This window comes from Sciurus vulgaris, assembly GCF_902686455.1.
Source record: "Sciurus vulgaris genome assembly, chromosome: 11".
NCBI lineage: Eukaryota > Metazoa > Chordata > Mammalia > Rodentia > Sciuridae > Sciurus > Sciurus vulgaris.
The window spans coordinates 49,467,244-49,488,403 of record NC_136472.1 but is presented as its reverse complement, the minus strand read 5'-3'; the positions used below and the strand labels follow the sequence as shown (position 1 = coordinate 49,488,403).

The 21,160-nt window shown below is 33.3% G+C and overlaps 1 protein-coding gene and 1 long non-coding RNA gene across 5 annotated transcripts in view; both read left to right on the top strand.

Moving 5' to 3' along the window:
• The window catches only part of LOC306638667, a 356,225-nt gene that overhangs the window by 266,641 nt on the left and 68,424 nt on the right, over positions 1-21,160 (top strand). The window lies entirely within an intron of this gene.
• GAS2 (growth arrest specific 2) overlaps positions 1-21,160 on the top strand; it is a 156,045-nt gene that overhangs the window by 69,454 nt on the left and 65,431 nt on the right. For 2 of the 4 annotated variants that reach the window (XM_079101872.1, XM_079101873.1), the window contains exons 7-8: positions 1,875-1,982; positions 15,001-15,054. In XM_079101872.1, the coding sequence (XP_078957998.1) occupies positions 1,875-1,982; positions 15,001-15,054 (162 nt within the window). Of the gene's footprint in view, positions 1-1,874; positions 1,983-14,997; positions 15,055-21,160 lie in introns of those variants that run through there. The other 2 variants (XM_079101875.1, XM_079101874.1) reach the window with 2 other exon arrangements.

The following is a 21,160-nucleotide window of genomic DNA, read 5'->3' as shown; positions in this document are numbered from 1 at the left end:
AAAATGTATTCTCAAAATTTCATGGATTGTAAAATGGAATGAATTTTTCAGAGATAAGAGTAGCATTTTTAAGATTTCCAGTGAGCCACACCTGTCGGTAAGAACTCCAAATCGACATAGTTTCATTTTAAATAATTATTTATTTTATTTATAGCATTGTATATATTTATCATGTACAACAGATGCTTTGAAATATATATACATTAGAGAATGGTTAAATCTTTCTAATTAACAAATGCATTATATCGCATATTTATCATTTTATTAACACAATATGCATTCTTTTCATTTTTCAAGAATGCAACATTCATCACTGTCATTACCAAATTGTATATCAGATTTCTTGAACTTATTCTTCTGATCTTACTGTAATTTATAATCCTTTGACCAACATCTCCAAATCCTTCCCCTAATCTCTCCAATCTCTGATAACCACCATCATACTACTTCCATGAAATTAACTTTTAGGTTCCATGTATTAGCAATATTATGAGGCATTTGTCTTTCTGTGCCTGGATTATTTCAAGTTTCAAATTTATCAACGATCCTCCAGGTTCATTTCATTCTGTATTTGCAAATGACTGGTTCTCTTCTGACTGAGTAGTGTGCCATTGTCTATAAATTCCATATTTTCATTTTCCATTTATCATTCATAGATGGTCATGTAGGTTCATTCCCTATCTTGGCTATTAAAAGTAAAGCATTATTTTTGTGGACATTTAACTAATAATGGCATTGCTGCATTATACAGTAATTCTACTTTTGATATTTTGAGCAACCTCTTTACTCTCTTCCACAATGGCTGTGTATTTCAACCAATGATGTACAAAGTTTCCTTTCTCTTTCTTTTTAAAGAATTTGGGTGAGAAAAATGCAATCCAGTTTGGTCATAAGCTGAATTTGTTCTGTTCAGCTTCTGCACATCTTTGTAGCTTTCTGAGTCTTCCGTGGAAACTTTCCCTCAAAACACAGATTATTGTGTAGGGCTGGTTCTTGGTTAGTTTGAGGGATCACAGTTATGAAACAAAGAATGGTAGGTTCCCAGAAAATATAAACATAAGTATTAATTCTGAAATCACAGTCTATTATATTATCTTCTGATGGCCACAACTATCATAAACATTGTGCTCATATAATTTAATTATATATTTTTCAAATTTAGATTATATATTTTTCTAGTATATTTTATATTCTAGATATAAAAGTCTGATATTCAGCCATATATTCCACAAAATGTGTGTAAATTCTAAAATATGGCCACATCATTCAGATTTGTAGGTGGGAATTACTAAAATGGAATGAATTTCAGAGTGAATCTGCGTGAATTTGAGATGACAGAAAATCAGCGTTCAAAATAAGATGAAACAATAAGTTAATTTTAAATAATAATTTATTGTTCATTTATTTTGAAAGTGAGTAAACAGTATAATAAAATTAAACTGTGGAAACAATGTTCTGTTAATATAGATTTTATCCTAGTTTTCAATATATTTAACCTAGAATCACTTTAGTGTTGTTTTCAGTAGATTGAGCTTGTCGACCCCAATGCTCATGGTCTTTTAATTCTGAAAAATAATAGAACCCAACTCATCATTTCTGTGATGCCAGTTGATTTTGTCATCCTCCTCCTCCATCGCTATTCTCATCTAGCCTATGGCTCAGTGCTGTCTCTGGCCTTCAGACTAGACCTTCTGGATCTGACCTTTGCATAGTTGTGGTTTAACGTATATTCATGTGCTCACATTCTGCCCATAGATAAAGAGTTTCAAATTATTACTTGTCCAGGGGTTTTGGAGTTTTGAAAAAAAAAAAAAATCTACATGCAACCCTAATAAGGAGAATGAATTTTCTTGCTTTTTTTTATTCGTTTTCAGGTGAAACGAATTTCAGAAGATCCTCCTTGCAAATGCCCAAACAAGTTCTGTGTGGAGCGGCTTTCTCAAGGAAGATACCGAGTAGGAGAAAAGATACTCTTCATTAGGGTAAACTTTTACTTATTATCTTGTTTTTTTTCTGAGAATATTCAAAACTTGAGTTGGAGGAACATAACAGGGGAAAATAGTGAGTGGTTAGGAGACAGTGCTCACTGTTGGAATGAAGATGCAAGGTATGAACATTTTTTAAAGTAATCTACATGATAATGTATTGCTTAGTGCTAAATAAATAAAATTATATTTTTCATATATGTGCAAACACACAAAGAGATAATAGAGGTCAAATATCATGAAGAAAAAAACATTACTTTTTGGTTTAATGATACAGTTTCAAAGGAACTACCACACTACCCTTGGTATGAGAAATAGAAACAGTGTTCTTTCCTTGTCTTCCACACCTCATTTTATGGAACTGATGATCCTATTGGTTCTGGGTCCCTTCGTGTGATTTCAACATGACTTTTTAGGAACTCTGGATTATGGATCAAAGTGAGGAGAATGAAAACTCAGTATAGTATGATGATTAGGTAGTGGCAACCATGTCTTACTTTGTTTTCTGAGTCTGAATAAAAGACTGGTTTACTAATCTCTGTCCATTTTACAGTGATCCCAATTTAAATCACAGATAGTCATAAATTGAATGGTGGCTTAACAAGGTAACATTTCAGGCCTTTCACCTGGAATCTGTTTTGCTAAGACTCAAAAGTATTGAATATCACAGTAAGTTTGTGACTTTTGCCAAGTATTCCTCCTTTGAAAAGTAAAAATATGGAAAAGACAGCACTGATATAGTCCCAGAAATCTTCAGTTAATGTAAGTATTCAGCTGCTTTTTTTCAGCCATTTTCTAAAGAATAGAGTTTATGATTCGAAGGAAGTGTATTCTAGTCTCATTTCAATAAAGTGAAAATATCTTGCTATTTTGTAGAACACAATGATTTGAAGGTGTGCATCTAGTACAATCAATGAATATTCTTAAAATACTCATATCTGTGATGGCCCAACAGAAATTTTGTCAGTGTAAGGTTTTTTATTTTTTTTTTAAATTTCAAGTTGGAGCTAAAACTTATTTGTATGACAGTCTGAAACATTTATTAAATGAAAAGTTTTATCATAATTTAGCCTTAAAATGTAATGGCATTCATTTTGTATTTTAACCTGATTTTAGGTGAGCATTTACTGATTTATTTATTTTTTTTAATTTCTAGGAAATAATTGCTATTCTACTTTGGAATGGCAACAAAAGGGATTGAATAATGTGTTATTATTGGAGCTTTGAGAATAACTCTGTGTGAATGGGCCTAAAGAGTGTTACCTGAGTGGCTTATTGTTCTTTTGTTCTTTATTGCAAGGATCACATGCATTTTTTCTTTTTTCCTTTTTATTTAGTCAAGTTGCCTGCTTTTACTTTACCACATTAAATAATAATGATTTAGTATCTCCATGGATGTGTTAAAATTTTACCAGGTTGGCCTTTCTTAGTTGAGAATCACTTTCCATTATAGTATTAGGCCCCAGAGCCTAGAATCAAAGCAGAAGGCTTTATTTATTTAAAGAATTATTCCTTTTTATAATAGAAATGTTAATGTAATGCATGATTAATAAATTTGACCCATTTCTTTCTAATGTAACCTAATATCTTCAGGCAAAATTTGTATCTCATTTTCCATATTTGTTCATTTGTCAAAGAATTTAATATTCATAGGCATGAATAACTTATTTTTATATTATTTAACATGAGTTATTTTTTGACATTCCATTTTTCTTTTTAGGAAATGGTATCCTTTTTTTGAATTCTAGTCATGTATATTACAGAGGAATTGAGATTTGCATTAGTGAAAAAAAACATATTAAATTCCTTGGCAATAACATTTTAATTTAATATCAGAAAACAATTCAGAACATATTGTGTACACTCAATGTCATACTTCCAGTGTTCCAGGCAAGCCTGCAGTAAGAGTCATACATGATGTGGCTATTCAGGTTGTCCCAGAAAGTTACAGCATTAGGCTGTGACAAGTTTTAGAATCATGTTTTAATGATATTTTAATGATTAATTTTTCTACTGTCCACATATGATTTTATTTTTAGAACAAATTTCTTGTGAAATAGACCCTTTTTTAAAACCTTGATTTTTTTTTTTAAAGAAAACATTCTATCACTGCTTAAATTGGAAACCAAAACTATGTGTCAAAAATGGAAAATCTGGGCTGGGGATATAGCTCAGTTGGTCGAGCCCTTTCCTTGAAAGGAAAGCACAGGGCCCTGGGTTCAATCCCCAGCAATGAAAAAAAAAAAAAAAAAAAAAAAAACAAAAAAAACAAAAAATCTCCATGAACACATATCCATTGATATATCTAACCTTTTGATTGCTATGAGTCCATTTCCACACTAGTGAAGGAAAGGGATTATGAAAAGGAGTCTCTCCTTGTCTGTGATTATCCCAAGAGGCTTAGGAATTAAAATCTCATAGGCAGGTGACATATGACTTTCAGTACATATTTTATCCCTATCCTCCTTGGTGTTGACTATACTGATAAAAAAATGTGTTATTGATGTGAATGTACTTTGCTTAGTACTTTTGATTTGTTTCAGATAGTAACTTTAATTGTCATTCTGCCTAACTCATTGTGAGGAACTAGGAGTTATTACTAAAAACCAAAACGAAAACAAAACAAAAAACCTGAGTTATTGAAATTGTTTTCAAATGATCTTGTGGTTGTTGTTGCTACTATTTTGACTGTTTTTCTTTGAGTGCATGTATTAAACAGTGACTGTAGTGAAATCCTCATACACTAGGTGAATGTATAACTCACTTTGTCTTCATCACCGTTCTACATTTTTAAGTTTTAATTTTTAATGTGAACATATTTTCAACTTTGTCTCATTTTTTAGGCTAATATAGCTATATTTACTTGGTTATACTTGTGCAAAGTGTTTTGTAAAATATTAATAATGAAACATGCTTGCTATCTTAGCATTTGTCACTGAGTTATCAGCCCATCCTGAGAGCAGCCATGTGTTTGTAGGATCATAACAAATCTCTTTGATGCAAAGAACAATGTAGGGGCATTTAAGTATATTAAGATTATTGACTTCACTGTTACCTGAAGATAACACAATTATCAAAACACTGACTCAGAAAAAAATTATCCCTCAGAAACGTATAAATACAAGATTCCCTTAACAAACCTGTTTCCAAAAGTTACTCTTGACATACTATTCTTAGTGTAAGCCAGAGTTAATATTTTCATGGCTACTTTCCAAGATTTGTTGACAATAATCACTTTGTTTTTGTATTGTTTTATGATTATGTTTGTACATGAGCATATCTTTTTAATACAGTCAAATAAAAACAATAATGACCAACAAAAATAATAATATAAAAACATGGGCATATTTCAGAGGAAGAGCCAGGAATAAATTTCTGCAGAGAATATCTTTACTAAGCATTTGTCTTGCCTGTGGATTTCTAGAAACCCATGTATGAATAGATACTTCCCATGTATATAATGTACACTTACATGGATGTGTGTATATACTTCTGTAGACATGTTTGTTTATATGCATATATATCTATTTATAGGTAAAGAAATAATCTCTACCTGAATATAAAGAATTCTTTAGTATAAGGAAAAACTTCTTGACTTTGTTTTTATGCAAATATCCTCACAAATCCCTGGTAAATGGAAACTTTTTTCTGTTTGTTTCTAGTTGATCAAAAGCAATTTCTCAAAGCCAGATTTTTGCCTGTACCTTCCTATGAGCAATACTGTTTTTTAATTATGCTAACTTGTATCTATATTATACAGATACAAATGTACTGTCCTACAAAGTATAGATATTTCAATTGTTTTTCAGTGGCTTCTGAATTTAGATGATGATAAAACTGTCTTATGAATTTCTATAGTAACTGAGATTTGAATATTTTCAATCAATCATGATATATATCTTTGAAATATGAATTGATGAATCTCAGGCCTAACATCATGATTTCTGGGAGGAGAGAAGTAACAATTTTCTCCTGTTCTTCTGTTTATTCAATTAGTTGGTATCTACCCAGGCTTTAAGTATCAAGAGAGTTGGCAATACAAATCTGCATGAGCTTGTAGGCAGGGAATTCAGAAATGTCTTGGATACCATTAAAATGTCTATTTTACTTATATCAAATTTGATGACAATAGTGTATGTATATCAGTGATTTTTAAAGTGGTCCCCAGATGATCAGCATCAGCATCATCTGGGAAATTTTAGAAATGCAGATTCTTGAGCCTCCTCCAAGACCAATTGAATCAGAAACTCCAAGGTTAGGACCCAGCCACCTGTTTGCACAAGCCCTCAGGGTGATTCTGATGTGTACCAAAGTTTGAAAACCACTAATTTTTAGAAACAAAAGACTATGCAGCAAGAGATTCATTGTACTGCAACACAATTAGAAACTACTTGCATGTCTGATCCTGAAACGATATTACTATGGAGGTACTGAAAATGATCATTTTTAAAGATTTTTATGTATTGCTGTGAGGAAATATTTAAGATATAATGGTAAATGGGAAAAACAGGCATTTAAAATATCTTTACATGTAAAATAGCTTATGTAGAACTGACATGACAATTAAGACTTGAACAAGAATACTTAAAAATAGATTTAATTGTTGATCAAATAGAATTATAAGTGAACAAGTTTTTCTTCTGCATTTATTTCTGATGATATTAAAAATATGAACCAAGAGATGTCAGTAATCTGATAAAATTACGAATTTGAAAACAAATAAAAGGTCCTCTGAAAGTTGTCAGATTAATTAGTTGATTGCTCATTTTCATGATGCTATTGTTGTTAACCTTCCCTTTTTCTAGAAAAGTGTAGGGAGGTTTATTGGAGCTCTGATATTAGTAGATCATTATTTAGGGAGGATTTTGAATTTTCTTGTGAAATTTAGCACATTTTTCCTTGGATGAAGCACTTACCTTTCCTTTACTGATTTCTCTATTCACTTTGAAAACTCTCTCATATTGTTGAGGATTAGCATTCTAAAGCCTGCAAACAGATCGCTATCTGGATAACACGTTTCTCTTTGCAGACCTAAATCAGTGAGTCCCACATTCCGGCCTTCTCTATACTAATCATTAACGCTTCAACTCTTTGTCAACCCATTCCCTCAGGGCTTAGTATTGAGTGGCATGAAAATAACCTAGTATAATAATGCAGGAAATGGAAGTGAATGGTTCTACCGAACAGAACTTCCATGGGGTAAATTGCTCACACTTATTTAAGTTGCTCTCACGTTACCATAACAGGACTTGCTGGCAAGATAGTTACTAGTGGGATAATGTGTTGCGAGTAGCTAAATTTTTGTGTTACCTGATTAGACATTAATGTGATGAATTTTTTTATGTAATCACAACTTAATATTACCCTAACACTGTACTCCAAGTATTTTCCTCAAATTAATCATTCCAGAAGATGTTCAAGACATTATTTGTAAAGATTGGTTGACATGGTAGAGTTCAAATGGGCCTCTGAATGACTTTTATTACTATGTTAGCTTGTTCTGACATGTCTCATTATAACCTCTCATTCCAGGCAGGGGAATACTGTTACCACTCCCATTTTACAATTGAGAAAGCTGAGGCAGAGAATTTAAGTAATGTCCCAAAGTTATAAGCTAATGAGTGCATGAGTTGGGGTTCAAGCCTGAGAGCTTAGCTCTGAATTTATGTTCTTTACCACTAAATAATACTGATTTTTTGCTTAAAATTTCTGGGAGGCTCAATACCTTAATGTGATCTGTAAGCTCCTGAAGAGAAAAGTACTATATAGCATTTCCCCAAGGTATTTAACCACAGAAATGGTTCCTTCCTATATCTTTTTTTCCAGAACATTATCCTGGGATAGGTGGTCATGAAAATATATTTTGGGAAAGATATAAATTATTTTTAAGGTTTGCTTCCAGTTATTTTTAAGGTTTGCTTCCAGTTATAACAGTGTTATATTGAAATTAAGGTTTTCTGTGTCTTGTGGGTACAGTTAGAACCCAAGTATTTTAAGACACTAATAAGAAATATTGAATTTGAACTCCTTTTCTGACTTCAAGTGCCATTACATGGAAGATAACTAAAATTTAGTAAGAATCATTATGTCAGACATTTTACCAGTACTTTATATACATTATCTGACAAAATCCTTTCTAAATACATCTGGGAATTTGCTTTTGTTACAGGTTTACAAAAAAAAAAAAAAAAAAAAAACAAGTCTTAGAGAGTTTGAAACTTAAATAAGTGGTATGATGAATAAAATTAAAGTCTGACTCCCAGACCTGCATCATATTCCACTCCAAGTTTCCACTTGTGACAAATCCATTAAATGCAAATATTTTATTCACAAGATTGGTCTTCTAAAAAGGACATGTTATGACATATTTAAGGCTAAACTATGTTAAAATATTTCTTATACCATTTTTTCTTTAGAGTATTCAGAATACAAAGAGCATTGCAATTGCATAACCAATGATTCCTTCCATAAAAATGGATACAATATATTTGCCTATATTATAATAGTGACAATATTTATGAATTATTTACTTACTATATGTCAGGATCTGTTCAAGATGCTTTATATTATCTATTTCATTTGACTTTCAAAACTCAAGTTTTGTAACAACTTGTATTGCTTTCTGTTCTGATATCTTTTTAATAGGAATTAGAAGATAATTTTCCCTTATTGTCAGAATAGTGTTGAGACTTCTTTTACTAATTGTAGATATTTTCAAAGTGTATTAGTGTTATCTCAAAACATTTTCATAGCAGACCTCCACATTGGGTAAAACCATGTGAGATTCTATACTTATACTTTCTTAATTTAAAAATGTGACTACTTGAAGGGCCTAAGGAAAATACAATAAGTAATTTAATTGGAAATCAGCAAAGGGATTTGTAGTGCTGTGAAGTTAACTTCTTTGCACTACATTTAAATTAAATCATCACAGATCAACAGAAATTTCATACACATTGTTATTGACTGTTTTTTTTTTTTTTTTTTTTTTTTTACTTTACCATAAAAATACTATGTGGTAAAAATCAACTCACTATAACACACCAAACCAGAAAAGTATCAGAGTTCTGTTGCCATAGCAACTCAACCTGACAGGTCTTCTGGGACTTGCTCTAAAGGAAGGTCCAATGTTATTGAGTGATATTCCTTTCTTTTCTACTCTTATGACACAAACTGATTTACTGTGAGTAAAAAGTAGCCTATTTGAAATTGTTGATGAGAAACAGGCTGTTGTGTAAAAATGCAAAGAAGTTTCAAACAACAAGGAGATTAAAGCCTCCATTTATCTTAGTGGAAACATCATAGAAGCAGCCATCATCGCTTAGAAGCTCAAAGTTAAAATTTGTTTTTGAAAGAATATAAAAATTCTTCATCTAATTTGGAAATTTATGAGAGTATCATTATGACTTAAAATTAGATATTTGATTTTAGGGAAAAAATGCAACTGTGTTTGCTTCTTGTGTATGTAAAATCTCAGACAACATTTACAGTGCTCTAATCCGTAATGAGAGAAGCATGGCCACCATCAAACATGAGTGTTTCCAGATTCAGAAAAAGAAATCAATAGCATGTAAAATAGATTTAAATGCTTTTTAAGACTCTTTTTTGAAAAAATGTTTTTGCTTCATCAAAGAAACTTTCATTTGTCATTTATTCATCTTTGCTGAGGCTGGGCTTAATGACATGGATGTAATTTACACTTCGGTAAAACATCCCTCTAAGGACTTTGCAAATGTTAATGAATCCTCTTAACCCACTTCTCTCTGAGAAGGGCCTGCATTGTAAAGAAATGCAAAGTAAATGCATAATGACTAGCCCCTGCTGTAAAGAATTCAGGACATGGAGTGTTATTTTTAGGAGAGTTATCCTTTGTGGTTGAAAACCTTCAAATATAGAAAAATTTAAGCCAAAGTTTATCCAAAATTGCAGCCTGGCTCTGTACTTATTTGATTTAAAAAAAAATGAAATTTTATATTTATTAGAAGATGAAAGAAAAGCTAATATATCTAGGCAGGTCTCTATATGCTTAGGATTGATAACTCATTTCGTTCTATTGGCTTAAGGAACATTTCTGTAAATATTACATTTATATATGTCTCATTTATAAGTAAATGAGAGCTCAAAGCCAAAAATATTCTTAGCTGAAAATTTGCCACTCTCAGCCATGTAACGAGTAGGCTTTTAAATCTGTCTACTTTCATGGAACCTGATTAGTCTTCCTCCTCTCTAGCTCCACTAGCAAGGTCTGCCATGCCTTTAAGTTGTGTGGTGCCAAGATGACTGCACTTCATCTTCACAGTTTTCTTTTGCCATTATGCTGCATTTGGAATAAATGGACTTTTTTCTTTCAGTAGCCACAAATCAAAACTATTGAAACTTGAGGAAACATTGGAAAATGAAATTACTTCACTAAAAAAAAAATGTACAGTCGCTGTGGTCTGCATTCCTAACTTCTCCATTGTATGGCATCCCTACCATTAATATAAACTTTTTACACACATGTGTATGTTTACACGTGTGTGTGTGTATATCTCTATATATGCAAATGTACATATGTATATGAGTGTTGTGAAAATGAATTAGAAAGTTGAATTAGTTCAATGATTTGGCATTTTAATTGATTTAAAAGGAAATGTCAGATTGATTTTTTTCTGTGTCTGAAATTTAAATCTCTAATCAAGAATATATATACATATATTGTGGGGGATTAAGTTATATGTATATATATGTAGATATGTGTGTATATATATAATGTGGGGAGATAAAGTTTTTAGCCAAATTAAAAAAAAATATATGTATGTTTTATCCCCCCAAATATATCATATGTACACATGTATTGCAGGGCCTATGTTTACATATCTATAAATATAAAAAATACTAATAAAAATACTAAAAATATACCTGCACACCCACTGCAGACTGTGTATCAATACTTGTCTAAGTGCTTTTCTTGGATTCTTTTATTTCTCCTTTACAACTCTTTAACATAGTCACTATTATTGGCACTATTATTATACTGATGTTAAGAATGAAGAAACTGTTAGAGATTAATTACCTGTTAAAGATCACACAACTAGTAAGAGTTGAAGGCTTCATCTAAATTAAATGTATGTAATTTCAGAGGGGAAGTTAAAAAATGTTTTTATTAGTGCATTATGGTTATTTTTAACTGCATTTCAGAGTATATGGTCTTTTGACATAACGTGTTATGAGTAGTACTGCTTGATCTTTTAAACTCCATTAGTTATTGACCCTCATTTGATGTGTAGCTCCTAATTTGCTTAGTTGCCTCTGTTCTTGGGAATACCATGGAATTTAACAGCCTTTCCCGGTTAGAGATTTTGAAGAGAGTATCCAGAAAATAGTCTTGCAAAACAGCAACAACAACCAAAAAAAAAAAAAAAAATTCAAAAGTCATTAAGAATTTTTCACATATTCAACAAATCTACTTTTCTTTTCCATCTGTTGACCACGTTTGAAAAATTTTAAAGAAGCAAACATTTATTCTAGGAATGAAAACAATCTAAAGAATATTCTAATTTGCTGCAATTATAAATTTCCATTTACAATTGATTTTTGCTCTGAAAAGATTATTATATAATCATAATTTAACTATACATGGAAGAATTTTCTGAGGAAAGGAGGTGAAGTTGCCTTCTGTACGTTTTCATGCTTTTATTAAAGGGTCTAAATTAAAATTATGAGCATGGAGTTTGCTCTAACAACTAGTGTTATTGAATGCAAGTTCCCTCAAATTGGCTGCTTAGTAATTTTTAAAGAACATATTTTCTTAACTGCTTTAAATCTTGTTGCCTGATAATGGTGATGATATTTTACATGGTATTTGAAGGGTATTCACTTATACATTCTCTCATTTTAGCTTTATTACCATGCTTTGAGAAAAATCAACATAGGTATTAATTTACCTATCTTGCTGAAGAGGGAGCTAAAGCTAATAGAGATCTTCTAGTAATTTTCCTGAGGTAATTCAGCCAGTAAGTGGCTGAGTCAGGTTAAATGCTACTTCAACATTTTTGTATCAGAATTCCATATATTTTAAAGTGCACACAATAAAACTGCCCTTTGATGTTTTCCTTAAACGTAGCATAAACAAAAATACTTTGTGGTTCACTATGCTTTAAATTTAAAGGTATTTGCTTTAAATTATAAAGTAGACATTATATGGTAATGTGACATTAAAAAAGTTTATAAGAATTTTCTCTATCGTCTTGGTAGCCTTCCTACCAAGAATATTTGTTGGTTTATAGATTCTATGCTGATATAAATGTGAATGATTTTTTTTTTTTGCAGCAGGAAATGAAATAATTATACATAATGTGTTGTGTTCTTAAATTATTGATGAGTCTCCTAGCAGCTAAATGATAAACCTGTGAAATACCTGTCATTATAAATTGTGTATAATTCTCCCATGGGCTCGAGTTGCATAAATAGGATGCAGCCAGATTCCTTGAGAAATATACTTTGCAAACATGGCCATCTTGAGTTTGTATTGAACATAGTGGAGCTATATGCTAGAAATGCTGCCACTATTACATTGACATACTAAATTAGGACTCATTTATTTAATGCTATCTTATCATAAAATTATTAAGTTTCTGCATGACTTGGTCATTTTAGACTATTTCCCCCTAATACTTGAAATTTTGAATTTCAATTCCTCAGTGTAAATATGTAATAGACCTAGACCCAGAAGGCATCTGGGTCTAGCCTTTGGGTGAAGTTCACTGGAATACTGTGTTCCATCTTATTAGTGCTAATTTTAAGGATGAATACTTTTTACAATTTGGTTATTAATTAATATTAATTAATTTACTTAAAGCTTGGTCATATTTTTCTTTTGAAATATAGTCTCCCATTTCCTGCCATCTTGTTAGAATCATATTGAGATCTTGAGGAATTCTTTATGTAGATTTTGGAAGGAACAAAATGTGATAATTTGGATTAAATCTTATATCATTCAATTTTCTTAAAATGAACTTCCTGGCAAACAAAAGCAAGAAACCCTCCAAAAGCTATTAAGCAGTACTTTCCCTGATTTTCTAGTAGAATGCTAGCAAGAAATCAGTCAGGGCATTACTTGTCTCCTAATTGCAGTTTTCTTTCACACTCTATGGACTCATGGCAGCTTCTAATCCTCTGGCTTAGAATTCACTCATACCTTCTCCTTCCAACACTCTTGCCAAATATTGAAAGATGCCTTTTAGTCAGCCTAGAATTCTACAATTTAGTTTGCATTATAAACAAGTTTTAGGGGACTATGACTCCATTAAATATTTTAATTGTTTAGAGACATCGCCTGCAAAGTACTTCCCTAGCTGATGTTTTTAAGCCAACCCACCAATGATTTGCTTCCTTTTCCAGCGACTCACACTTTGAATAACAGTCTCTTTCACTCTGAGCATTATCATTTTTTATATTTTTTCCTGTATCAGTGACGGAGATAGTTGGGTAGTCTTTCCAAGGCCTCATAAAACAGACAAAAGGCAAAACTGATTGCAAATTATGCATCAAGCATGAGGTCTCCAAGAATCCCAATCCAGAATGCAACACTCACACAAAGAGCAGCATATTAATTTATCATCATCTACCAATATGTTAATAATGATAATATTACCTAATCTGGGACAGTTACTTGTTAGCCATGGACCTTTTAAGTCCTGGGGTATTAGAAAAATTATAGAAACTTAAAAGGTACACAGTTTTGCTAACATCACATTGCCTGTCCACCTAGCAGGTCTAAATCTAAGGTGGGCTTTAGCTTTGCACAAGGAGGACCTATGGACCACAGTGTGCATGTCACAAAGCCTTCTCTCACAGTGTTTACAAAACACTTTAGAAGTTCCTATCATTTCACTAAAATCCTACAGCTAACATGATGAGTAACCAGTGATATTTTAAAATTAAGTGTATGTGTTCTCAAGAGATATCCAACCTTAGAGATTCCATTTATCTCCTGCATTTGTTCAACATTTGTGACAACCATGAAATTCTCCAAGGAGTACTACAGCTAAACCTGAAATTCAATGAACATCTTGCCAACAAAGATTGAGGAAACTCTTCCCTCATGCCTACCATCCATAGATTTGATGAATAATGTATTTACCTATATCCACTAAAGGAAAGGTGAAGATGAAATATTCTGAAAATAAAATGGAAGATGACATTGATTGAATACATAATCAAATAAATTAAGTCACAGTCATGATAATATCTAGTCATGGGAAAGGAAACGAATCTATTCCCAAAGATGACTTTGTCATCCTAATGTTTAGGCAGAGAATCTGGGATATGTACTTCCCATTCTTACTGAAAGCTCCTCAGAAAATCAACTTTCAGATAAATTGGTTGTCTCCTGGTAACCACTGAGCAATCCCAATGCTGCATAAGTACATTTTTAAAGAAAAAAGAAGGAAATGATAGAGTGGAACATGTACCCATTCATCACACAACTTATTGAGGGCAAATATAATGGTAACACCTTGTGTGAAAAAGCAAGAGGCTAATGTGAGTGAGCAGAGTGGGTCCCACGAGAGTCAGAACAAGATGGCAGGATTTCGTGCCAAAGTAAGAAGCTTCACACTGAAAGACTCCATTTAGTTAAAAAATTTCCATAGACTTTGTTACACATTCTCTGGATTCTGGTATGGTTCATCTGTGCAACTGAGACAGACTTGTTGACCGTTTCTCAAATTATTTTCTTACTTATATATTTTGTATTGGAAAAGGAGACCGAAGGGTTCCAGAAAGTGTTAATTCTAATGTTTGTGTTTCTAAATCATAATAGTCAACTCAGTCTCTAATTCTCAGATTATATGTATATGCGATAGCACTTTCCTACTATAGGATATAGAAAGATTTAGAAATAGTTGTTTCATTGAAGATAGTTTATCTTGTCATGAAAGATCACAGTTTGCATTTTTAGGTTATGTTCACACGCCTTTCTTAATGAAGACGGAGAGCATTTTATGAACTTCATATCTTCTTGTTTTAGTAGGGTCTTCATGGTTGTGCCTATGTCTCCACAGCCAAAGCAAAGCAGACATTTAAGGTAATTACTTAGATAATTAAGGGGGAAACCTCTCCTCTTTGCTTTCACTGTGAAGCGTTGGTCTCCAATCAAATGAGGGGAGTTGGGCACTTCAAAGTGACTATTTTACTCCTCTTTTTTTGTTTGTTTCTTTCAGTGAGGTACTATGCACTGTTTCCCTTGTTTTCTGCATATTTGTAAAAATTGAAATCTGGGTTTTATGTGGGTAAGTAGAAAGCAGTAACCTAGTCGTTTTTGCCTTTTTCTTAGTGTAATTAATTCTCAGTTTCAGTATATGCCTTCATATCCCTATTAACATTGTTTTAAAATTTAAACCTGGATTTAGATTTCATACGCAATATCATTTTGGTCTTTGCTTTCAAATACTTTAAATAATACATTTACAGAATAAAAATTGAGTACCATTTAATTGTAGAAAGTTTCCATTCTACTACCACTGCACAGATTGCCCTTTGTGGTTTAACACATATGGAAGCACATGGACCCTTGCCAGATTTCTGCTCCTGACACCATACCTAACTTCCAGCAGTGTTTTAACTAACATGTGTGATTTATTACTTCAGTATGATAAAGCTTAAAGAGGAGAGGACTTGGACAGGACTTGATTTTGAGGTCATGACTTTGCCAGTGCACATTCAAGGATGGATTCTTTTTTAGGTTTTTAATAATCATGATCTAGAAAGAGCAGCTTACTTGAGAAAGTATTGTCTATAACACACTAATATATGAATTCAGAGAAACTCCATTTTGTAAATTTTACTCTAAACACAAACGTATCTTGAAATTTTATTATGAGAATTAGTTTAGATTTCTGAAAGAGTACAGTTAAATGCATTATTTATCCATCATATATACCTTTATTCATTTACTACCTGTTTGTGTGGGTGCCACATGAAAGAGCTATTATCAATCTTGAGGATGCATTGCTCTGTAGGCTGTTTCTTTGTAATAAATGTAACTATTGGTCAAATACTAATTATGAAAATCCAATATGGTTAAATTGGTTATCCCAGTTAATAGTTGGCAAACAGAGGAACAAGATGAATTATTGAAAAGTCACTTTGAAAATTTCTCCAATGAACCTAAAAATATGTGAGTAGATCCCAGTAGTGCACGAGGGAGGCAGGTGGCAGAAACTCCAGGCACAGCTTTCTTTGGACCTGTAGAAAGATGCTCCCTAACGACTTGGGAAGCAAATTACTATTGAATGAACCTGTCTGTGGAGCTGTTTTGTGATCACATCCATCCACATTCGCCATCACAGTTGATTGAACTACTCTTTCTGGCTAGTGTTAACATTCCCTTTTCACTATTCAAGTGTCACTTTGCTAAAGAGGTTACTGCCCAACAGGTTTACTTTGTTCAAAGAATATGAATTTTGTGTTCTTTTCACTACTTAGTATTTTTTTTAAATTTTCATAAGTGTCTTTTAAAGGGGCATGTTTATTGAACTTGAGAGATAAGAAGTAGTTATCTAAAAGCTCTAGAAATGTTTCTTCTTCTTTTAAGGTGAGTCTTTAAAAATCTCTGAAGTCAGTATGATCACAGTACCATCATGGATATTGCATCGGAGGCTACATTGGAGCTGACATGTTAGTTCTTTGGAGGCAGATCACATCCCCTTGTAGGAAGGCTAAACACTGTACAGAATTCTCTTCCATGCTTTCTCTGCCTTCCCTCTTCTCCCAGAGAAGATGACAAAGAAGGGAGGATATTTAGCCAAGTCATGGGGTGGCATTCCCTTCAGGATAACTTGAATTTCTTTCTGTGGAAATAAAATTGTAGGGTGATAGCACAGGTATTGTTTTGAAATTAAATGCACTAAAATCAAGAGCAAGTCTTAATTCCTGCATTTCTCATAGACCCTGGAATACCCAAAGAGTTTGGAGCTATGTCAGTTGCCACTTTTTTGGTCCTATAACAATCACAAGGGCCTTCAGTAGGTGCAACCCCTTCCAAGGTCACCTCTCCTTCTAGCCTGGAACTCAGGAAGTTCTGGGAGAATACCAAGAGCTTCTTAGATAGTGGAACAGTGGCAAAACAGGGTTTTGAAGGTCTTGTCACACATTCAAGCTAAGGGTTGAAATAACTGGTGGTCCACAGAGGGCTACACAGGGCCAACCTCCTCCAGGAGGCTGCAGAGGGCTGCTTGTGGTCCTAACTCCTCTTGCCTTACTCCCTGGAGGAAGCTCAGTTCTCTGGATTTTTCACCTTCTGTTGAAATGCTTGCCACATCTTCATTTCTGAGTCTCATAATCCACATCTGTGCCCAGTTTCAGTTTCCCCTGCCTCATTTCAAGCACCTTTCCATGGAGGGCACTTACACACTCCTCATCTTTGGGTCTTAGGTCTAATGCTACACCTCAACCTTCATCCCTCCTGCTTAGACTGCCTTCAGCCTTGCCGCATCTGTGTAGGACTAAAATTGACCACTCTTCTCAGAGCTGGTTTGGGTTGTAATGTCATTCTCTCTGAAAAAAGATTACCTTTTCTACCTGCTTTCGTTTGCATTTCTCAGATCAGTTCCTTTCCATTGAACATCATTTCAGGATGCCACTTCTTGTCCCTGCTCCCACAGCAAGTAATCTAAAATGTTGAAAACATTAACCATTTGGATTCCAATCATTTCCATATAACCAGAGGCTAGTAAGGGAGGTGTTCCTGTAATAAAAATGCTTTCACTCATTATGTGCTGCCTGGGCATTCTTAGTTAAACATGGCAAAGTTTTCATCTTATGTGCAATTTTACATGCAATGACCCCCAAACCTATGCACTCTGCCACAGGCAGAACAGAACAACTCAGTACCTTCTTAAATGTGTAAGTGTTAAAATTATTATGGTTATTTTCAATCATGTTCTAATGTTTTTAAGATTATGGAAATTCAAAACAAGACATATTTTGATTAAAATATATTTAGTGTGTCATTTTAAATGGGGCACTTTTACCATAGTTTAATTATTTGTTTATTGCATACTAGGGATTAAACTCAGGGGTATTCTATCACTGGGCCACACGCCCACCCTTTTTATTTTTTTTATTTTGAGATAGGGTTTTGCTAAATTGCTGGCCTTGAACTTGCAATCCTCTGGCCTCAACCTCCTGAATTGCTGGCATGACAGGCATACATCATCACACCTGCTCACCATATTTTAAAGGAACAATTCCTAGATATCTTTATTTGCAAAGCATTTGAAGATTTAGCAAAGAGTTAAACTGCTTGGAAGAGTACTTAAAATGGTACTTGGTATATTGCCTTTAAGAATTACTGTCTTGTTGGGAGAGACATCAACTTAACATTAACACTACAGAAGTACATTTCATTAATCTTTCATGTGATATATTTCTTGGTTCATATTTAGGGTTGGAGTTCCCAGGAGAGGCTTCCCTGTCATGAGGTTTTTCTATTAATCTGGACTTTAAGTGTCAAGGAAAGTCATTAGAAAAATGTATAGACTGAGATGAAACTCAAGGAAAAAGCAGATGTTAGTAAGCAGAGGAGAAAGTGTTCCAATAAGAAATCAGAAAGATAACAGCATGCACAAAGGCCCAAAAGCACCAACAAAGCGGGGATGGGGTAACAGAGATAAAATAAGACATTTCCAAAACTGTTAGAAGCACAGCCTGTAGCACAGAGGACAAGGTGGGGCTCCGGCCATGAGAGGCTGGTGTGGAATGTGAGAGAAGAGTCCAGAAAGACGCACACAGCCTGCTCATGAAGGGCACAGCCTGTGTTATGAGAATGCTGTCTTCTGAGGACAACAAAGAGATTCTAAAGAATTTCTTAGAATGGGAAAGATGTGAGTAGACCTGAGTGATTTTTAATCACTTGGGTTGTGCAGAGAATGAATCAAAAGGGTATAAAATTGGATGAATACCATCCAACCACATTGGGCTGGGGTGTGGGGCTCAGCCTGGAGAGCTATCTGATAAATTTCTAGATATATATTATGACCTATTAGGTGAGACTTTCTACATTGAATATATAGTTATTTAAAATCAAAGCAGTAAATTTGTCTTGGTACCTTAAGCAGTAACTGAAAAGCAACATGTTGACTTTGGCTTCTTCTACAACACATATGCCTGGCATAAGAGGAATTGGCTCGGTTTCAACAGGTCATAATTTCCACTTGTTAATAAGGGATTTCTATGGTGAGAATTTTACATAGAATAAAATTGTAGGCTACTCATCAAAAACTAAATGGGAACCAGTATTTTTATATTTTATAATTAGGGTTTTTTTTTTAAATCTCAGAGTAATATCAATTGACAAGAGTCAAATAAATTAATATAAAGGCACATACCACTATTCCTATCAACAACTTTTTAGAAATTTGTTGCCCGCAGCTCTCATTCTCCAGATGTTGCCCAGATTCTCATTTCCAGGTTTGCCTGGTGATTTAGTACATGTTTCGTTTAGCATAGCAGGGCTGTAAAAAATACAGCACCCCGCCCCCAGCAAGCTTTGCAGTGAGACCAAAGCATTTATAATAAAACTGATCCTTGGGCCAAAAATCCTCCCAAGAGTATTCTTATGCCATTTGCAAATTTCTTTACATATATAACCAGAAAGCGGAGATTCCAGATGTGTATCTGAATGCAGAGCTTTGGGCACAAGATAACAGAATTTATTCTTCTCCCATGAAGTCTGTAAGTTATCAACAACAGATATTAAGCACCTACTATGTGCACCCGACTCTGGTGTCATGGATAAAGTTGAGAACAAAACAGTCTCTTTTGATAGTCTGGGAGTGGGGAGACAAGAAATAAACATAGATCAAATATCTGATTAAAAAAAAAAGTCCAGATAAAATTATTTTAAACTTTGAAGGCATACAGCTTCTATTACAAGTACTTAATTCTATTGTTTTAACTATAATAAGTAATGTGTTAAGTGTGTTTCAATAACACTTTATTTATCAATACAGAGAGTGGATCAAATTTTTTTGTGGATCACAATTTGCTGACCCCTGCCATAGATTATTAAATAAGCTCATCCTCTGTACTAATATGAAAGATAATAGAACAGAGGCACTGGATGTAGCTGTTATGGCTAACGTGACTGGGGAAGACTGTCCTGTGATTAGGCTGTCAGTGTCTAAGTGATTACAGAACATGTTGTTAATATCATATATTTATCTTTCTTTTAAAAATATAAGCAAAACTATAAAAGTTGTTTCAGAGTACAAATTTATAGAAGGCATAAACTGCAATTACATGCTTATTATATATGTATAGGGATTCAATAATCATTATGCTATTGTTGAAGAGAGTTTCAAATAATAGCTTCCCATTAAGCCCCAGACTTCACTAATTCATTCTTAGTGCTGATGATAATATTCACTCAACCCAGAGAAAACATAACATCCATCAGTATGTCTTTGCATATGCTGCCCTGAAATGTGGGAAGAGTGTTTTATCCTAGTTGCTCTCCTGGCTGACTCCTTTGGTGTTCTGTATTTGGCACATGGTATCTGTAGGAATATCATGCTATGAAGATCAGAAAAGTTAAGAGAATATGCAGGTAAGATTCCAAAAAGAATTGGTGCAGATCAGAACATTTTTTTCTAAATGCTTTAGGGCAAAGTAACTTGGCTATATGGAAAATATTAACTGAAGAAATGGAGAGACGTGCTTATGAATCTCAAGTAGTCTCTCTCATAAGGGTTTGTAGTGTTGTTTCTTTAATACACAAACTGTGAATTTGCAAATTCATCACTAATCTGTGATGTTTGGGTCACTTAAAGCATGAAGAATAATCTGTTAGGCAATAGGTATTATCATCTCTTTTATATAAGGACTGCATTAGAGTCATCAGACCTCAAAGACCCAGGTGGAAAGAGACTCAAAAGTTTACAATGAATCAAAATGCATTGTGTAAAAATTTTTAAAATTTTTTAAAAAATAAATAAATATTATATCCTGCAACATATTCAAAATGAAAAAAAGTTAATAGTGCAAATGGAATAAAAATAAATGAAAATTTCTATGAGAAAGAGCATGATTTAAACCAAAGATTCATTAATTCATTTGACAAAAATTTTCTGAGCCCCAATAATGAACTGGGCACTTTTCTAGGCACATATGAATTTAGACAGATGAGATCG